General features: G+C 47.0%; 1 protein-coding gene across 13 annotated transcripts in view; it reads left to right on the top strand.

The window, feature by feature from the left end:
• The window catches only part of LOC119171617 (bromodomain adjacent to zinc finger domain protein 2B), a 247,304-nt gene that overhangs the window by 216,926 nt on the left and 8,814 nt on the right, over positions 1-21,564 (top strand). For all 13 annotated transcript variants that reach the window (XM_075892168.1, XM_075892166.1, XM_075892165.1 and 10 more), the window contains one exon: positions 7,109-7,317. In XM_075892168.1, coding sequence (XP_075748283.1) covers positions 7,109-7,317 — 209 coding nt within the window. The remainder of the gene's footprint in view (positions 1-7,108; positions 7,318-21,564) is intronic.

Raw genomic sequence — 21,564 nt, forward strand, 5'->3', positions numbered from 1 at the left:
AGAAGAGTAATCAATTTCACTTTAGCAGGAACAATGCCCATGTGTAACTAAACTCGAATTTCACTTGAAGAATTGGTTGTTATAGGAACGCCTCTCTCTGTGTTAAGGTTTTGTCTACTCGCCGATGGATATGCGCTGCCGGCAGCGGCCCGACGGACACGCGTAGCTGTTACTTACCTGGCCAACGCGTCTCGCGAGTGTCCCCACCTATCTTACACCGTGATCATGATGGAAAATTTGTGCGCTGAATGGTGCCGATAGATCATTCGACTTTACGGTCTTGCACCCCATATTTAGGGCACTGCAGTCAAATCGCGAACCACCATTTGAGTGCGCAACACAAGCCCTCTTCAAGTACAGCCACAGAAAAGAGCTACGTTGATTTCATTCAAAACTGCAACTTTAAACGCCCGCTACCACCATCGGAAAGCAGCCAATGCAGATTAGGCCTACGGTACGACATGTTGTTGCGGGAAATTTGTGCAAGACAACATGAAGATAGGGCATTGAAAAGATGCACTGATCCCATAGAAGCGCGCGTGATACGATGTTTAGGTTCGCGGCCAGCAAATCAATGGCGACTAAAGTCAGCCAAGCTTGTGCAAGTCCACATAATGGCAGCAAAGGCGAAAGCTCGCATTGGAAAGCCGAAAAGTTTTCAAGTTGGCGGACAGGGTAGCAATTGCAATAGCAACGACGCTCTTCCCAGCTGGAAACTCAATGCGCACTTGACTAGGATGCAATCGCGCGTTCCAGGCGGAGCCACGCTTGCGCCAGTGCAAAGGTTACTCTTACACCCAGGCCTTTCTTCTCCACTTTTTCTTTTTCCTCGCTTCAGTTAACATAAGAGGGCATCTAATTGCAACTGTGCAAATACTGTACAGAACTACTCATCATGGCCAAGTTTGGGGTGCGCCTATATGAAAAAAAATCTGATCTCTCGCGACCGAACTGGGGGTGCGCCTAATATGCGACTGCCTATTATGCTGAATAAATACGGCATTTTCTAGTTGTGAAATAAAAAATTTGCTTTTTTTTTTGTTGATCTACCCAGTTGTACCCCCTAATTTGATACCCTAGGACAATGAATTTCTTGCTGTTTAAAAGGTATTCTTACTATGCTGATTTCAAATGAGCAATTCACTTTAGAGTAAGTTACATAGTTCTCATTTTGTATTATGACAGTGTACAAAATGTTAAATTTTACTGTGCCTATACTTACCATTTCAGAAGCCTGGGACGGTGTTTAGTTGGCCTATTTCTGGCCCCTAAAATAAACTTTAATAGTGCCTAAAAATCCGGCCTCTAAAGATGACAAATCTACCCATTTTTCTTTACAATCTGCTATATATTTCAAGCTTAATTTTAGGCGCCAGAAATAGGCCAGCTAAACACCGTCCCAGGCTTCTGAAATAGTAAGTATAGGCACAGTAAAATTTAACATAAATTCAAAATATTTCAAACATTGAGTGTGCGACCTGTGTTTAGGACAGGAAAGCAAGAATGTTATTGTTTACGGGGGCCCAACTACTGAACATAGCCATGCAATTGTCCTTTTTCATGCACTGTTTGCAGTTTCATCTTTTATCTTGGTGATTGAAGTGTCCACAGAGAGATCAGCACACGCCTGGCTCTCTTCATTTTCGGCATGCACAGAAGCATTTAGACTGCTAAAAGACCAGAAGGGAGAAATTCCTCGAGTAGGGTCAGTTGCTCCTCTGTCAGTGAGCATTCTTTAATGGGCTCCTCAGATTTTGAGCTGACAAGCATTTTGTATGGACTAGGCGCTCACGTCTGCCAACATTTGCAGTTCTGCACTCCCCGCGGAACGTTGTGAAATTTTAAAATGAACGCCGCTTCTCGCAGGGTCGCAATCTAAAATGGAGGGGTTGATTTACAACAATGAATGTCGTTATCTGAGCTCCTCTACGTAAATACTGGTGCACAGTAGTTCATACTGTGGCGGCTTGAATAGCTGAATGATAGTTGAGAGACAATGCATTTCGATTGAATTTTTTACTTCGAATCGCAGTGAGATGTGTGACAAAAAATCCTCAATTTCGAATGCATTTGTGTTTTTCCTCATTGCACCGGCACCAGCCCTAAGAACGTTTGGCACGTTTTCGATGCATCATTTGTAATGGCAGCCTTTCCACGCGTGCGGGATCCATCCCACAGAAACGTGCAGAGAATGCCATAATGACCAACATGGTTCGTGAGCACGACCTGGCTCAGGCACGTTGTGCAGGTGTGACCTCGAGTGCACCTGACACATCATGGTTTCGCACTTCGTGATGAACCAACCTGAAAAATTATTGTGCTTTAACGCTCTTCATTGGGCAAGCAACAACTTCCAGCGTCTAACTACAATTTCTGGTGATGAAGGGCCTTTTGAAAAGTAAATCGCATCACATTTTTCATCTCCTTTCACCTCCACGGTTTAGCATTCGTTTGCCACCTTCCCACCGAGGAACCTCCTGCCACACTCATGCCTTCCAGGTCTTCCACTTCCTTGAGGACACTGGATTGGAAAAACGGCTGCAGAAGCCACCCACCGCATCCTCGGCAATGGGCATCACTCACCTCTGCTCTCTTCTTTCCATCTTCTTCCCAACCAGCCTCAAAATTTTCTCAGGCACGCTAATTTTAGTGAGAAATGGAGGCCACTTCGTCACCTGCAGTTTGCATCATCAATCAATCCAAGGGCATAGGCCCTAACTCTAAAACACGGTGTAAGCTACATTCTAGTTAGGAGAGAACACTTGCGAGACTCGATCTACCAGATAAAGTGGCATGCCCCCATCGGTCCGCTGACCGCAGCTGATACCTATCGGCGAGACGACGGAACTTCAAGACAAAAATGCGTTGCCACAGCCACTAACGCTTCGTGGGAGATTTCTTGTCAGCAAATATGGTTCTGGCTTGTTAGGAATTTAAGCTTGAAATGTATGCTGCATTTTGTGCACTCAAACACTCTCGACGTGCTGCGAACACCGGTGTTGACAGCCACCACATTGGTTGCCGTAACAATGGCACAGAAAACATTTTCCTGTCTTGAAGTTGCGTTGTCTCGGTGGTAAATACTCAAACCTCATTATAACATAATGATATATAATGAAATAATGGGTATAACAAAACAAATGAAATTCCCCTTGAAAGCTCCCTTGAGAACCATGCATTTTAAGCCTCGTTGTAACGAAGTAAAATTGGCTAGTAAATGGATATAATGAACTAAATTAGTCTATCAAATAGTCTATAAAAAACGTAGTTTGTTAAATATATTCAGCATTCTGTTTATTTGCTAGGGAAATAATCATCGAACAAGTTTTTCCAGAATGCTTGACAGCATGACGCCATTGTTCTTGCATCATCAACTGAAATAGGGAGCGCTTCGGAGATGATTGGCTCATGAAATTTGCAATGAATCTAAATATTTTTAGCTCTTTACTAGAGCCTCAGAATAATTTTTCATCTCCTTGAATGTGAATGCAACTTGCTTCACCTCCAGGATTTGAAGTTAGCTGCTCCAGATTGCTCCAAAATGGATGATTTTGCTGCTCCAAAGTGCTTCAAAATGAACATTTTGTAGCTTCAAAAGTTGCTCCAAATCGGAAGACCTCGGTGGCATTACTAGATTAGGAATACAGTGCAGACCACTTATAAGTTACGTAACCACTTTTTGCGCGGGACCAATTATAACGTGGGTTTTTTTGACCACCGATATGTCGCCCATACAACTCAATGTATAGGTCGACCGTTTATTGCGTAGGCGCGCGAAGGAGAATACCGGTTATAGCGCGGAGTTTTCAGGCGCGCGACCATAAAATCAGCGAACGGAGCACAGTCGGCACGGTTTCCGGGCGGCATTCCCGGTGCGCCGGAACGTTGGGAGTGTGAGCGGGAGGGCGCACGTGGAGACCGCCGCGAAAAGTCAAACATTGCGGAGGAGAAGAGAGGGTACAGTAGGGAGGGAGTCGGGGAGACCTTGGAAGGAGAGAGCGTGTTTTCGTCACCGTGGCGACCGTGGCAGCGTCCAATCCGGGTGCGTGCTGCGCGGGGTGGGGGAGAGAAGCGGTAGCATGCTTTTTTTTTCTCAACCTCCTTCTTTTGCCTCTTTGGATTTGCTGTGTGCGCTTCGCCGTGTCGTTGCCGTCGGAGAGCCCAGAGCACGTGTGTTGCGTAGCTCCTGTCGCCTTGGCGTCGGCGGCGTCTTCAAGCGGTGTGAAAAAACGCCATGCCTTATCGCTGGAGATTAAGGAATGCGTCATAAGGGACATTGAGAGTGGCCTGAAGAAGGCGTCGGTGGCCGCGAAATACGGCGTTTCCGACACGACCGTGTCGACCATCTACAAAAACCAGGACAAACTGCGGCAGCAACTGCAGCAAGATTCATCTTCCCTGTCACGAAAGAGAATACGTACGTCAAAATACGAAGACGTGGACGCAGCGCTGTTCAGGTGGTTCCGCGAAGTTAGGGCTCAGAGCATCCCAGTAAGTGGCCGCATGCTCCAACAAAAGGCCAAGTGTCTCGGAGCTCTTTTAGGGCACAACGACTTCAATCCACTCAACGGGTGGATTTAGCGTTTCAAAGATCGCCATGGCATCAGCTGCAAAGTGGTGTGCGGAGAAAGCGGCACTGTCGACGACGAGTCTATCGAAGTATAGCTTCGCTTGAACTTAGAGAGTATGCTGTCGCCCTATACTGACAAAGACAATTATAATGCCAATGAAGCTGGTTTATTTTATAACCTTTTGCCCAACCGCACGCTTGCCCTGAAAGGCGAAGCCTGCTCCGGCCGCAAGGTCTCAAAGGAGCGCATAACTGTATTGTTTTGCGCCAATTTGGACGGGAGCAACAAGCGCCACCTCTTCGTCATAAGTAAATCGGCAAGGCCACGTTGCTTTAAAAAGCGAGAGTGCCTGCCAGTGACCTACAAAGCCAATAAAAAGGCGTGGTTGACGCAGGATTTGTTCACCAGCTGGCTTTGCAAGTTTGATGAGGATATGGTGGTAGAGAAGCGGCGGGTCGTGCTTATCCTCGACAACTGCACGGCCCACAACGTCAAGCCGAAGTTGACCGCAGTCAACCTAAAGTTTTTGCCTGCCCACACTACAGCAAAAAGTCAACCTCTCGATTAGGGTGTCATCGCAACCGTAAAGGCGCTGTACAAAAAGTGCATTTGCGAGAGAGTTTTGCCGAGCATGCAGCAGCAGCAGCCTCTTAAAGTGAACTTAAGAGGCGCAATTGACATGGTGGTCGCTTCATGGTGGCAGGTAAAGGCCGATACCATAAGCAAGTGTTTCAAGAGGGCAGGCTTCTTGCGCAATGCAGAGGCTCTGGAAGACGATGAGCAGGGCGACACGTCGCTCGCTGATGAGACCCTCAACACTGACGACGTGTGGTCCTGCCTCGTTTACAGCAACTTTGTAACCACTACCGACAATTTCCAAGAATTTGTCGATGCCGGGGAGTCGGAGCTTCCTGTCTGCGAGGAAGCGAGCACAGATGACGCGATCGTCGCAGCGGTGCGCGGTAGTGCGGAGGTTGCAACGGACGACGAGTCGGACGGCGAAGACGATGTCGACCTGACGCCAGAACCAGATTTCCCATGCAAAGGTGCATTGGAATACCTCGCTAAAGTGAAAACGCACTGCACGAAAAACAGTTTGAGCGAGAAATCGCTTCAGTGCTTAAGCTTTGTGGAGGACGAAATTGTTCGCAAGCATCGCCAGACGAAAATAACGGCGTTTTTCTGCTGATGCCAGACTTGAGAACTTTGTTTCCGTGCGGTGTTGTGATTGTGTTGAATGTGCCTGCGAGTGAAAAGTGTAGTAAATTGCTTTTGAAAGGTCGGTTGTCCTTTTGACATAGGCAAAGGCCGAAAAAAGCATGCTTTGGTTATAACGCGGTACCGCTTATAGCGCGGATTTTTACAACTCCCGTGACTTACGTTATAAGCGGTCTACACTGTAACTGTATTTGGCATCATCTGAGAGTTCATGACTGCGAGGCGCCTTCCTGCATATTAATACTTGGACATGCAATATTTTGCAAAATGAAGTGTTTCATCTTAATCGCTCTGTGCTAGGTTCTTCACCAATTCGTTGAGTGCAAGCATGCTGTCAGGCACAATGTAGTGCCACTGCCGATGGCGTGCATCATAGGAAAAAATAATTAAATAATAAAAAAAAATCATAACAGGATTATTACAGAGCATAAATTATACCGACAGGTTTTTCGAATTACAATATTGCATTGTAGCAGTTGTCACAAGTCTTAATTTGAAAACGGACATAGTATGATGGCAAACTAGCGTGCTATAGAAATTGATCTATGCGAACACCGATATGCTGCACGAGCCAAAAATAACAAGTTTTTTTTTTCTAACAGCTAACATTGCCGTCAGCCGCAAGAAAAAAGGCTATACAAGTCGCTCTCATCTTGGAAAGCTTTCCAACAGAGTCCCACTTGGGCACATGCTACAAACTAGGTTCGCGAGTGCCCTCAGTGTGGAATTCTGTGATCTGGAGCACCGTTGCCGAGTGACTTCCTTCCTATTTGCAGAATGCGTAAACGGCTGACGGTGGCTTCTGCGGGAAGTGCAATACAAAAGTGCTTTTTAAAATAATAACTAATGAGAATTAAACAGTATGTGTTTGAATTAGTTCTCGCCAGGGCCTTAATAAAACGTTTGCGGAAGCCAGTTTCCAAGATTGAGAATTTTCAGTAGCGCTGGTAGTGGGGAGGGTAGGGGGTCACACAATTTCTTTCTCGAAAACTAGGAAGGAATGACAACCACTCACAGACACCATGTACTATGCTTGCTTCATTACTTATGCTCCTCCAGAATGCACATCTGGGTTGCAGTGAAGTCTGCAACACACATACATTGTTGATAATAAATAGAATAATAATAAAGAATATGCACTACTGTACTACTACAAGTTATCCCTCGCTATTGTGGTGCTGCAAATCTGCTCCACAATGGCTCTTTTCATGCTCCAAAAATTGCTCCAAATGCAAAACTGGCTGGACCAACACTGCTTGCAGCAGTGTGCGCTCATCAGAGCTGTATGTGGAACTTCTTTGCCTGCTTTCTGAACACAGGGCCGCAAAAAGGGGCGCCCTTCCAAAGGCCATCACGACTCAACTAAGGAGTCGAGCAGCCCAAGCAAGAAGACTGCCGAGTCATCCTCATCAATGGCGGCAGGTGGCTCCTCATCTGCTTCCCCATGCCAAACCACGAAATCGTCCAAGAGTGGCGAGCGCAGGGAGAAGAACAAGGCACAAGTGCTCAAGGATCTGGCCGCTTGCAGGTGAGTAATCACGACAGTTGCCCTACCTTTCTTGTGTTGTTTGGAGCGTCTGTATGGGAATTGAACATCGACTATGCGTCTTGTACTAAAAGCTACAGAGCGGGGAGTAACAGCAGCATTTATTGCTGCTTTAAAACAACTTAATGAAACTGCATTTGACTAAGCTGCAACAGGTTGGAGGAACTCCTGGTAATGCAATGATTTCGAATTATTATGTAGAACTGCCGTGAGAACACTTCCTCCCCGTGGAAAGTCTTTTGCTTGGAACTTAAATGGCACCATGTAATGTTATGCTTTCAGGTCGGACATGGCTGGCACAGAAACCCAGTTACAGTTCCAGCCGCGCACAGTCTTATTGTGCACATCCCCTTCCCGTATTCTCGTAGACAGCGCAGCTAATAAGGCAACAGGCTAGACCGACAAACAGCACTTTATTGCTGTGTTAGAAAAACTGCGTAGATGTCGCTTAGCTGGTTATTTCGCTCTATGAAAGGAACTAAAGGGTTAGGTTCACTCCTTTTGTTGATGGCCGTGGCTCACAGGGGTCTCCGCTGGCAAGTCTGCTTCTCACTTTTGTTGACCCCCGGTTTCTCCAGCAAGGGTTCATTCCCCCGCTGAGGCAGAGTAACCTGTCCCTTCAGTGTAACTTTCTGAGGGACCGAATTGCCCTCATGGCTGTGCCTCAATTAAGGAAAAGGAAGCGCATATGCTCTCCCACAATATTTATTAATTTCTAAAATTTCATATTTTATGTAACACTTTAACGATTGCATCAGTATTGCATTCATTTAAAAAACTCTCTACTACTAAATCATTGTTATATAAAAGAGCCACAGAATAAAGCGTTATGAGGACATAGACCAATAATGCTCCTGTCTTAGGAGTGTGGGATAGATGGTGTAATGAAAAATTTTATTCTTTATCGGGGCCAAGGTTCGTCAACGCTTGTTTTGCGTGTTGTGCGAGGAGAAATGGACTTTGAGACGACGCGGTAACAGCACACACGACGTTTATGACAGAACACGGAAACTAAACATAGAAAACACTGAGGCAGAAAAAATACATACAATGGGACAGAGAGAACTAAGCTTGATTGAAAAAATGACCAATTAGTGTTCAAGTAAGAGCATTCGAAAACCTGAGGGCCACATCGGCGGTACGACAGACGCCGATGAGGTGCAGGGCAGGAGGCGGTGGAAAGGCGCTGTAGAATGGGCTCACTTGCCGATGTGCGACGCTCTGGTGACGACGGCATTTGACGGCGTGGGTGCGACTACGGAGCATCAACCCGCTTCGGAGACGCGATGCTCCATGCGTTTAAGCCAGCCCGTCCAGCGAACAGCTTGCGTCGAGACGCGATGCTCGGCGCAACTGTGACCATTAGCCAGGCCACGTGTGTTGCTGTGCCGAACGTCTGACCACGGAGACGCCTCGCCAAGATCTGCGATGTCCTCGGCAAGGAAGAGAACAGCAGGCCAGGCCGCACCCCGAGATGCAGTACTCGTGCCGGCATCGTCACTCCAGCTGGTAGTTGGACGGCAGTAGCGTGGACAGCCGCGTTCCCTGGCCAGAACATAGATGGCCTGCGTGCGACGCTTCGGCCCGCTGTCTTCCGTCCTGCCGCTGCTTCGGCTCGTCCCCAGCCACAAAGCTTACCGCCACGTAATGGTCACACGTGGCCCAATCGTGGTACGCCACCTCTATGGGCCACCACAGGTCATCAGCTGATTGGCTGACCTCACGCGCACAGTTGGTTCAAAAATCCCACGCGCCTTGCCCCGCACTTCCATCGGTGTCATCGTTTTCTTCACTCATCACAATAACCCCCCACACAAGAAAGTTGTTTCCACAAAACAACTTTTCTCACACAACAAAGTGATGAGGGACAGAAAAACATGCAACTTCCAACAATATCCGGAGATGACACTAATGGAAACGCCGATCTGTCTTTACAATGATACAGTCCATAAAAATAACTTTTTAAATTAAACATGCATACGAGCAACAAAAGCCAATCACTGCACAAGATTTCATTCTCTTATGTACTAAACAGTCCAGAACTTCCTGGTATACACTCATGAGTTCTTAAACAACAGCAACTCAGTCTTCTAGTATAGGCTGCCTTCACTCAGTCTTCACAGAGGCTGAGTTTATCAAGTCCAGCTTACTTGATATTCTTCTGGAAGCGTAGCATGAAACTAAGCAGCGCTTTCGAGCCCTCAAGCCTAACGTCTTCCGAAACTGCAAGGCGCCTACGCCAAACGCCAACTCAAAATGTCAAGTGCTGTTCACTTACAATGTCCTTAAGACTTCCGTAGCCGTCACCCGTCAAGCCACGTTCACCGCAAGCTTAGCATGATCTTTCACACGACCTAAGGCTCCTGTATCACCAACTGTGTTAAAGCCAGGGCGCATGGCTGTTTCGAGTTTGTCCGAAACGGAATCTACCATCGTGCCCATTCCGCTATTACATTAGTGCGTCTAGCCCTCCCGCACAAAATCTTGCTACCCTCACAATCACACAACCTCAACGCTCCTGTTCCCTGCGCTAGTTTGCACCTAACTGCTTCTACAACCAATTATTTCTTCCTTGGCCTAAATCCTACTATGTTCTACAGTGAATAGTGCAACCTTTTCCGGGTCCGTATCTCAGCCACGGCACTCAAACAAGGTGAGGCTCTTAAAAATATTTAAAACAAGAGCTTACCGTAATTACTCGAATCTAACGCGCACCTTTTTTCCGGTTAAGCGAGTTCATAAATCGCATGCGCGTTAGAATCGAGTACGAACAAAAAAATTACGGCCAATCTATTGCCATCGGCAAATCTAAAATGGCCGCCCCCTACGTGCGTCGGCATGGCGCGTCGTCCATTTCTGCCTATGTGTTTCTGATGTGCGGCACTTCGTACGTGTGCTGAGGAGTTCGTCATCTAGTAGTGCATTAGCATCGACAGCGTGGAATGGCCGACTCCAAAAACTCGAGTGCACCACGATGCCGCTTTTAAAAGAAAAGTCATCGCGTGTGCAGAAACGGACGGAAATCGGGCCGCATCGCGGTCGTTCGGAGTTCCCGAAACGTGCGTGCGGGACCGGCGGAAACAAAAGCAGAAGATTTTCGACAGCAAAGCTTTACGCAAAGGCTTCAGTGGACCACAGCAGGGTCGGTTTCCGCAAATTAAAGAGCTGCTCGGCGAGTATGTGCTTTAGCAGCGAGCAGCACAGCGGCCCGTGACGGCAGGACTGCTCCAAGTGCGAGCTATGCAAGTAGGTAGTCTTAGAAAAAGGTCTAATGCGGGGCCAGTTTAAAGCGAGCAGGTGCTGGCTAACTAACTTTATGAAGAGGAAAGGCTTTTCCCTCCGAAGGGGAACATGCATATGCGAAAAGTTTTGCGGAGGTGTACGATGAAAAGCTTCACAGTTTTCAGAGGTTCGTCCTAAACTTGCGGCGCAACAACGACTACCTGCTTGGGCAAATTGGGAATGCCGATCAGACGCCTCTTTACTTCGACATGCCTGGCACCACAACCGTCGAGAAGAAGGGGGCGAAGCAAGTTCGCGTGCTGACATCGGTCCACGGTAAAACTACAGTGACGGCAATGCTCTGTTACACGTCAGATGGGCACAAGCTTCGCCCGTACCTCATATGTAAATGGAAGACGCTTCCGAAAGGAGTCGTTTTTTCGAGTGGTGTGATCATGCGGGCCAGCGAGAAAAAATGGGTGCGCGTTGCAATCGATGTCTTACGTTTTTTTTTTTTTTTTTCGCGGTGGAAATCGGGTGTGCGTTACAATCGAGGGCGCGGTAGAATCGAGTAAATACGGTAATCCTGGCATGCTCGCCATTTATTGTAATGAAAAATTTTATTCTTTATCGGTGCCAAGGTTCGTCAACGCTTGTTTTGCGTGTTGTGCGAGGAAAAATGGACTTTGAGATGACGCGGTAACAGCACACACGACGTTTATGACAGAACACGGAAACTAAACATAGAAAACACTGAGGCAGAAAAAATACATACAATGGGACAGAGAGAACTAAGCTTGATTGAAAAAACGGCCAATTAGTGTTCAAGTAAGAGCGTTCGAAAACCTGAGGGCCACATCGGCGGTACGACAGACGCCGATGAGGTGCAGGGCAGGAGGTGGTGGAAAGGCGCTGTAGAATGTGCTCAGTTGCCGATGTGCGACGCTCTGGTGACAACGGCATTTGACGGCGTGGGTGCGACTACGGAGCAGTCAACCCGCTTCGGAGACGCGATGCTCCATGCGTTTAAATGGCCAGCCCGTCCAGCGAACAGCTTGCGTCGAGACGCGATGCTCGGCGCAACCGTGACCATTAGCCAGGCCACGTATGTTGCTGTGCCGAACGTCTGACCACGGAGACGCCTCGCCGAGGTCCGCGATGTCCTCGGCAAGGAAGAGAACAGCAGGCCAGGCCGCGCCCCGAGATGCAGCACTCGTGCCGGCATCGTCACTCCAGCTGGTAGTTGGACGGCAGTAGCGTGAACAGCCACGATCCCTGGCCGGAACCTGGATCGCCTGCGTGCGACGCTTCGGCCCGCTGTCTTCCGTCCTGCCGCTGCTTCGGCTCATCCCCAGCCACAAAGCTTACCGCCACGTAATGGTCACACGTGGCCCAATCGTGGTACGCCACCTCTATGGGCCACCACAGGTCATCAGCTGATTGGCTGACCTCACGCACACAGTTGGCTCAAAAATCCCACGCGCCTTGCCCCGCACTTCCATCGGTGTCATCGTTTTCTTCACTCATCACAGATGGAAACATAGCATGCCGGTAGTTGAAAACATCATGTGTATTTTGTAATAAATATTGGCAAAATTTGAAGAGGGGCCAACATTTCAACAAGTGGACAACAGCCGTAACGCTTTCACCATTCGGAACTCGAGGGAGTGACGAAAGTGCTCTTGCACCTTGTTTGCAGAGTTTGTGGCACACACTATGGCATAAAGGAACACAATTTGTATCGTCTCATCCATGCCTCCTTACTGAGCCGCTTTCTTAATACAGTCTCATAAACCCGTCACAGTGGTCTAGTGGTCCGCAAGTCGTGGGGCCGCGTTTTTTGATGGAGGCGAAAGTGCTTTAGGCTCGTGTGCTTTCCAGGGTGTCTATCAACCTGGAAAAATCAGGGGACCCTTCTGAAAAAGTCAGAAAATTTCTGAAAAACTTGGCAAGGTCATTGAAACAGTCTGTGCGCCTGTCGCATTCCCATTGATCAAAGATCAGCTGACTACGGTCAACAGCTAGAAGAGGTGGGAAAAGAAGGCACCTCATAACTGTCATTTTTTAGTGCAAACACCATAGGATACACCAACTAAAAGGACACAAAATTGACTGACATTTCGGCAACTCATGCGGCTTCACAATAAAAGCATATTTAAAGGGACACTAAAGAGCAAAACTATTTTTTGCATATTAGTGAAGTACAATTTCACAATTCCTAAAACACCACTCTTACCGTGACACAATGTTTGGTAATCAAGAAAGCGCACAAAAAATGTGGGTGCAGACGCCACCTTTCATATTCCTGTACCAAACGCTGGGACGTCATAAATTATCAAGACGTTTACTGGGTCTTATATAACTTCTACTCGATAAATATGAAGTACATTGTCATCTGTAGGTGCCATAGATCTAGCATACGAAGTTTCAGAAAACTCCTTCAGGCCAATGTCACGAAAATACAAAAAAAAAATGCATTTTCAATTACAGTCGACTCCTCTTAAATAGAACTCGAAGGGGATTCATAAAACTGTTCCATTTATCAGAAGTTTCATTTAAACAAAGTTCACTTATTTAGTGAACCAAGACCTTTATTCAAATTGCACAAACCTCACCTTACTCATGAGGATGAGTAGGAAAAAAAAAAAGGAGTGAAAGTGGTTGTTTGGCAAGCTTGAGTTGTTTTTTCACAAGATACGCATCCATGCCTCACAAACTAGCTAGAAATTCTGGACAAGACTCATGCTCAAGATAGCGCTGCAATAGTTCAACAGCCTCTTTAGCTGATCGGTCTGGTGGCACCACTGCACTGGCAGTATCATCACATTCATCGCTGAAAAGTTGATCCTAATCTTTCACTTCAGCAATCATTACCTCGACAGCCTCTTGATGATAGGTACGAACATTTTCATCAATTGATTTGTACTCCTTCAGCGTAAAAGGGGCAGAGGGCACGACCTGACGGAATACTGTTTCAATGTCAGCATCAGCAGGGCTTCCTTCTTCATCAGGTACTGCTTTCTTGCTCTTGAAAGCCAGCATGGTGAAAGCATCTGTGTATTGTTGTTGCCTTCACTTGCTCCTAGGCACAAGCCAAAATGTAGATGGCTGCCAATAAATTTTTGCTGTTGAATTTCCCGCTGCATGCCCTAAGCAGCATTTTTTTTTTAATTAAATGTATATAAGGAGAGGTTGGCGCCATAAGCAGCATTTGATGGAGCAATTCGTCTGTGGTAATGAACTTTATTGTTTTGAATAACCCCTTTATTCATCGGCTGGATCACTGTCGTTGCATTGGCTGGCAAGAACTCCTGAGTGATGGCCTGGAGTCCTTGAACCTGCCCGTTGGCTGGGCAATTATCCACAATGAAGACAACCTTCCTGCCTTGCCTCGTAAATCTTGCGTCTTCCCCCCGAAGCCAGTTTTCGAAAACGGCCATGGTCACTTATGCTCTTCCATTCCCATGGTACGCAACGGGAAGGTGTCAAACGCCTTTGAAACAGCGTGGGTGCCTTGATTTTCCTATTACCAACAGCTTCAATTGTGCATCTCCTGCCATGTTTGCACCCACCAGCGCGGTGATGCGATCGTTACTGTGTTCTTCTACAGGCTTCGCCTTGAAGGTGAGTCTTTGATAGAAGCACCTTATAAAAAAGACCCATCTCGTCGACGGTGAAGACATCTCGTGGCTCAAAGCTCATCAAAATTTCCTTAAGCCGCCCCTGTTGCTGGTCGGTGCAAATGTCCCTGTTGACTGCAACACTCTCACCTGAGATTGCTCTGAAGACTAGGCCATGGAGGTTTTGAAGCGGCTGAGCCATCCGTCGCTTAGGACAAAGTTCTTAACACCCATTTGCATGGCGATCTCTCGAGCTTTCTGCTCGAGAATAGGTCCGCTTATGGGCAAATTGGAACTTCGTGCGCACTTGAACCACAGAAAAAGAACTTTTTCTAGTTGTTTATTAGGCACCGTCTGCACCCGCATCCGTTTAGATGTAAAGTTCCCGTTCTTAAATATGCCTTCAATCATTTCACTGTCTTACCAGATCCGTGACAGCGGCGATTTCGAGATGTATTTTTTCGTCACCTCCATCTTGGGCAGGCCGCTTCGATCGAGCTCCTGAAGAATTTGCAGCTTTTTTTCAAGCGAGAGTGCATGGTGCGGCCGCTTCCTTTCCATCGGGCTAAAATAACACCGAGATCCACCGCACTTATCCGCACAAATAGGCCTAACGCACAATTGACTCGCCAACTCTGCTCCCACAGCCGACGCCTCCTAGATTTCCTGTGCGTGCCGGATTATCAGCGGTCCCTTGGGAAGCGGTGGTCGTCGGAACTGCGGTGGTGGCACCGCTCAAGTAGGGGTGTCTTCAAATACGTTTTTACGTTTTGGGAGCTTATATGCAACAAAAATAAGGTAAAAAAGTTTATAAAAAGTGTAAACGTAATTATAATTAGCTATACGTAAGTGACGCCGTCATTCAGCAAGCAACTTTTTTTGAACAGGGCATACTCTGAAATCAGTAGCAAGCGCCAAAATTGCCAATCTTAAACGCGAAGTACAAAGACCCTTACCACTACATAGGCAGCGCTGCCATAGGTGACCGGCGTTTCGCGCTCATCCAAAAGGCACGGGAAATCTAGGTGTTGTTGCCACAGACAAAAGCGAGAATGGCTACTAAATTGGCTTGTCTCGATCTCAAGGTGTTGCCATGGTTGTGAGACAAAGAAAAAAAGATTTTGCAGTGCAGCTTTGTTCCCGCAACATTGTCGTTAGTCGTTTTCAAGGCAAGGGGCACAGAATAACGAGTAATAGTTATTCTTTTTGGCTGAAAAGTATATTTTAGAGGTGTGCAAATTAGGCAGGGATGCAAACCAATAGCAGTGGTGCGCAACCAGCGCCAACTGGATATTACTGTGCCATACTGCTCCAAAGGGATCTTTTTGGTTTAATATGCGCCATTGCTGTGCCACAGTGTTGTTTTGGAACCGAAAGTAATGTTGACCGTACGCTTCGTGAGCAGATATTACGTGATGGTCGCCGTAGACGTCAGACTCTGCCTAGACGGCGCTGCAAAAAACACCGCCACCAGCGCTCTCAACGACGTGCTGGCCATAACTGGTTAGTGCAAACAGGCTTTCTCTTTCGTTAATGTTGAGGCGCAGTATCTTAAAAATCAAGGACCTAACAAGCTTAAAAAAAAGCAGGAAGCTCATCAAAGGGAACTGCAGGTACAACGCAAAATATAGTTCAGTTATTTCGGCATGGTGCAACTCACAATTTAAAAGCAAGTGAGCATCGCATGATATAAAGTTCGAAGCAAGAGCTCTGACATGTTTTCTGTGAAGCCTAAATGCGTTGAATTTGGCCATACACATGATGTCAAAAAAATTTAGTGCCTGCGCGAGCAATGTATCTTGCGTTCAGTGATACGAAGCCCACTTTATCAAGCAGAAATTGCCCTTGAGGTTTTCCCCTTTTTTAGTTGCATTCTTGATCCATCTCTCACTTCCTGTGGGTTGAAGATGTTTAGAATGTTCTGTTGATGGCCAGTCTTCCGTTTGTATATACTGCAAATGGGTATGCATGTGTGTCCTCTTTCTCGGTGCACAACGGTAGGCGAAATCGAGGCCTTCGAGATATGTCTCCGGCAATAGCGGAGACCAACGGCAAGAAAAACCCAATTGTGGTCACGACGAACATATCGCCATTACCTGCATGACATTCACGCTAGCATTTGCTAGTTAAAGCCGGAGTTTAGAGTCTTGAAAGCCTACGTGTACGATGCTTTGTAGTGATGACTACTGCAGATTACCCGTGGTCGCGGCACGTGGGATGTTTATCGCGGGCGTCACCAGTATGCATTTAATAACACTGCGTGTTTCGTGGTCAGAGGCTCTGTTAAGCTTCATAATCAAAGTTACCACAGTTCTCGGGCTACTCAAAACAATAACAAGAGACCTACATTATCACACTTTCTCATGCGACCAGCTGTAGAGAACACGAGTGATCAACACGCTCGCAACGGCTCGTATTCAGCGCTCTTGCCATTCTGCTTCGTGACAGCTACGGAAATCGGTAAAGTTTTACGTCCATGGCAATTCACAACGCAACAGTGGCATCGACTGAGGTCTTGCTTCGCAGAGCAAGGAGCTGTTGCATGTCCTCTTGTTTTCGTCGTCATTCTGGTGAGTCATCCAGCAAGCACTTCATGGTGGTTCAGTGATGCATCCGAATAGCGGAGAGAAATTTGTAGGTCTTGTTCTGAGTGTTCAATAGGCAAACATACATCACGCACAAGATGATTTTTCCCTCACAACCAACGATGCCGAAATTTCTGCGAAACGAGCTCTTTAATGTTATCTTGACAAAAAAAAAAAAAACGGGCGAAAAGAGTACGCAAGTGTGCGTATCCAAAATAGCCTCGAGGAGGTCTTTAAAAGTAGATAACTATTATTTAGTAGCTCAATCGTTGTTTCACACGCGCTAGTTGCACCTTGTTGTGTAGCCAACCATGCAAGGGAGTCGAGCTTTGTACTACCTAAAACTGCGTCGACAGGTTTCTCTACGTGTCTGCAAAACTCCAGAGTCTGACGTCTATCTTCTACACTTGTGCTACTGCAAAAGCACGGAACCAGCCGATCATTTATTTTGACTTCCGCGCAATTGCGGCGGTGTTTCTTCTGGTAGTCATTGGCAAAGAACGAAAGTGATGTGGCAACTACCGAAAAGCGCACCAGTACGACTTATCGCCGACAAAAAGCATACCTATGTGTGTGGCGTAGCGCAGCTTTAGGCCTACTTCATGGTTTTGATAGCCGGTGACTTCTTGAGAGCGCAGGGGCGCCGATCACTGCCGCCTCAATCGTTGTGTGTGACCGTGTTCACCGAGCACCGATTTGCAGAAACAAAAGCAGCTCGCTGTTGCAGAGTTGAGCGTTGTGGGTTGCGGGCATCGAGACAGCTAGAGTAACGCTGTCATGACCATAAGTCATGACAGCAATACTCTTGCTTTCATAAGTCGACAACCCACACGCGCCTCCGTCTGCTGCCAGGACTGCTAGAGCATCGATTGCAGAAAGCTCGCGTCATCATGTTAACGCAATAGTCTTCCTTCTGCATATGTGCGTGGTCTGAAGCGGGAGTGCCTGGGCGCAAGCGGCTCGACATGGTGTGTATATCAAGTCGGTGAGAAGCTGCATGCATCCAGCCAGTAGACTATCGGCTCCCTGCGACCGTACCGCGTCTCAAAACAGCTGTGTCTGTTTTCGATAAATATCAGATCGCGGTACACTTTTATTGTGGACAGCCGCACATGACGTCCGTTTCGTCGCTATGCCAATCGCTGCTTCCGCTGCAGTTTCGGAATGCTCGTTGATGTCGCTGCCACGTGTCATCGGACAGCCGTGCGAGAGTGCCGATCATTTTTGAAAATTGGCAAACAGATAAGACGGCTTTGTGGTGGGCATTTTTGGCAATATTTGCTGTGGCACTGTACATATTTCTTGTTTAGCAGCGATGGCACGCATGAAAAATTGGTACTTGATAAATAATGCACCTCACGTTTAGCGTGCAGTTAGCCGTGTTCTCGACGCGTATGTGCGTATTAGCAAGGTTTTACTGTAACAAGCTTTGAATGTGTGTGCATGGGGGGGGTGGGGATGCATAGGCGTGCTCTTCATGGGGGAGGGGGGGGGGGGTTGCGAAGCTTATTCGCAGTGCCCCCATCCCTATCATGTCAATGTATCGGGCTGACTTTGCGCGCCCCCCCCTCGCCTTCCCCCATGCCTCCCCATGCGCACGCCTATGTGAGTGAGTTAGTTCCTCCTTCTACACGTATGTTGCACGAAAGCGCTATTCCTACGTTTGGTAGCAGTTTTGGCTGTATTGTCGGACTATTGCGTGCTCCTTCAAACTTTCAGCTGTGATTAACTCGCGAGTTTGCTTCCTAGTTCTTCTGAATATTAAACAGCCAACTTGCTCACTGCCTGGCTCAGATGTTTTATTTTGGCCAGCTTTACTTTTTCATATTTACTGCACGTGCTCAGAACATCCTGAATGCATGCGTTGAATATATATACTCTGAATGCATGCGTTGAATATATATACTTGTTTTATAGAAGCGCCTGATTTTTAAATTTATTTATTTTTTCACTCGAGGGTTTGTTTCCTGTGCACAGAGTTTTCGAAGCAGACGTAGTGGTTATGGAGTTTGCTTTTAATCATCATAGAAAACCTGGAAAAGTCAGGGAATTTGAAGAAGCAAAATGGTAGACACTCTGGCTTAGACTTAGGTGCACGTTAAAGAACCCTATGTGGTAGAAATTTCCGGAGCCCTCCACTACAGCATCTCTCACTATCATATTGTGCTGTTGGGACCTCAAACCCCAACAATTATTATATAGTCCCGTATCTCTGACTTCGACAAGAAGAAATAACCACATCGGATGCCATGCTTCGTAAAGCCTACAAGGTGGCTTTACATCTCCTTCCTAACACACAAATTACTAAACTTCTTCAGCTTGAGCTCCATAACACCACACAAGAACTGATAGAGGCCTACAGACAAGCCCAATACACTTGTCTTGCTGAGATTGTCACCGGATGCCACATACTTGACACCCTCGACATTCACATACCAGCAGCCGACCTCACACTTCTACCAGTGTTTCACCCATACACATACAGTGCACCATAAAGGCTCTCTCTAGAAACGCCTGCATTGTATACCATTCGACTCGCTGCAAGGTTGATGCAAAAGATCTCCACAAGTACTATGGTCCCGATGCCGTATGGGTGGGTGCAGCTTGCTGGGGCGACTACGCGGCAGTTGCAGTCGTGCACTTCAGCCCATCTCCGCCTACCTCCGGCATCCTACCCGGAATCCTCAGAAGAAGCGGCGATCGCACTCGCCTTCACATGCACTGATGCCGGGTACGTCCTTGCCGATTCTGTGAGATCACTTTCAGGATACTCGGCTCACCCACGAAAATCCCGGCCCGCCAAGTGGAGCTGACTTGGGTGCCTGCACACTCGCCCACGCTACTCTTGCTCACATCCTTCTTGAAAGCTCGGTGGACCTTCCTCCCAGAGCCCAGAGCCACTGACCACATGGGAGAGCCCGCTGCGCTCGACGGCTGAGCAGGAGATTGCCACTGAGCCCATGTCATGCAATGCAGAAGCCTGTTCAACGACACATAAGGCTCTTATCTTCCCCTTAAAAATATTAAACGTTGAAATGCATTGCACTCGACCGAGTCATTACTTACTCAAGTATACAAAGTTTCTCCTAGTATACCGAGTACATGCAGTGAATATTTAGAAACTTTCTATCACAAACTTTTCAATTAAATATGCTTCAAATAAGGAAACCATTCTTTGTTCTACATAAAATATCGAATGATATTCACACACCCCTTGTATTCAAGAAAATTCAGAGTTGTCTAGAGCCAGGAAGGTCGTAATGACATCCTACTTGTTCTTCTGTGTTACACTGGAAAGGTCATGCAACAGCAATTGTGGTAAAAAGAGTGACAGAAATACACTCAAACCTCGTTATAACGAAGTTGAAGGGGAGCCATAATTATTTCGTTATATCGATTATAACAGGTAGTGGCAATGCATGCTCTGATGGGCGCACACCTATAAGCATGCAAAGAAGGAAACCGCCTTGCGGCCCGATGTACAGCTACGCGACTACGCGTGCCACGGAAAATAAACTCAGTCGAATCTCACTAATTCGAACTTTCGGCTAATTCGAACTCACACTGACGTCCCCTGAAAGCTATGTGTATTTCATTGGGCGAAAATGCCTTGTAATTCAAACGTGCAAGCACTTGTGACGGTTAATTCGAACATACGGAGCTCCGAAAATGCTCTCAGCATCGTGCCCGATCCCGCGGCAGCATCTCTCAACGCTGTACGCGAAGAAGGAAAAGAGGAAAAGGAAAGAAAAGACTGTGGGGGTGCTCCGAAAATGCTCTCAGCATCGTGCCCGATCCCGCGGCAGCATCTCTCAATGCTGTGCGCGAAGAAGGAAAAGAAGAAAAGGAAAAAAAGACTGTGGCGGATTGTTTGCGCTCTCTCTGAAACGCCGATCTGCGACGCGCCTGTGCCACGCTTCTCCCTTTTTCGTCTCTGCTGTAGAGACCCTTCTCTTTTCAATGCCGCGCGCTGAGAGAGGGGAAGAAAAAAAAAAAAGCTGTCGCAGAGAGTCTTCCTTTTTCAGTGCAGAGGGGGGTAGCAGCCATGGTAGCAGCGGAGACGCAGTCGTTGCCGTCGTGTGAAGGAAATTGCTTTTCACCACCGCGTCGCTTCTCGGTCATGCGACCCGCTGAGCGCTTCGTCAATCCCCTCTGCTGGCTGTGTGAGGAAGACGACTCTCTTGGCCGCGAGGGGCGTGGCTGTACAGTCGACGCGGGAGTTTTGAAAAAGCCGCACTGAATGAGCGTCAAACTCCGCAGAAAACGATATACTTAACACAGTACAGTAGTTTTTTTATAGACTATTTGATAGACTAATTTAGTTCATTATTTACATTTACCGGTCAATTTTACTTCGTTGCAATGTGGTTTAATATGCGGGGTTCTCTATGCAATATTCAAAAGGAATTTCATTTATTCATTATTTCATTATGTCCCGTTCTGTTATAACGAGGTTTGAGTGTAAATGAAAGAAAAAAAGGTGTAAAATATAGCATAAACTTGCTTTAACAGTTCAACATGTGTGCACCGATAGTTATTACATGCAGTGCATTCAGTTTTAGTGATTGCTAAATCATATACAGTCGAACATGGATATATTGAACTCGAAAGGGATCACGAATTAATTTGATATATAAAAAATTCGATGTAAGAAAAAGTACAGGCCCTGCTGGGACCTTTTCTGTGACGGTCGATCACCTAACAGTAGGTGCATTGAAGAGTGGCAATTATTTTCATGCACACGATGCAACGAAACACTTAACTTTGGTGAAAAAAAATCGTTCATCTTGGCCTGCTTCTTT

Source organism: Rhipicephalus microplus, chromosome 4 (assembly GCF_043290135.1).
Source record: "Rhipicephalus microplus isolate Deutch F79 chromosome 4, USDA_Rmic, whole genome shotgun sequence".
NCBI lineage: Eukaryota > Metazoa > Arthropoda > Arachnida > Ixodida > Ixodidae > Rhipicephalus > Rhipicephalus microplus.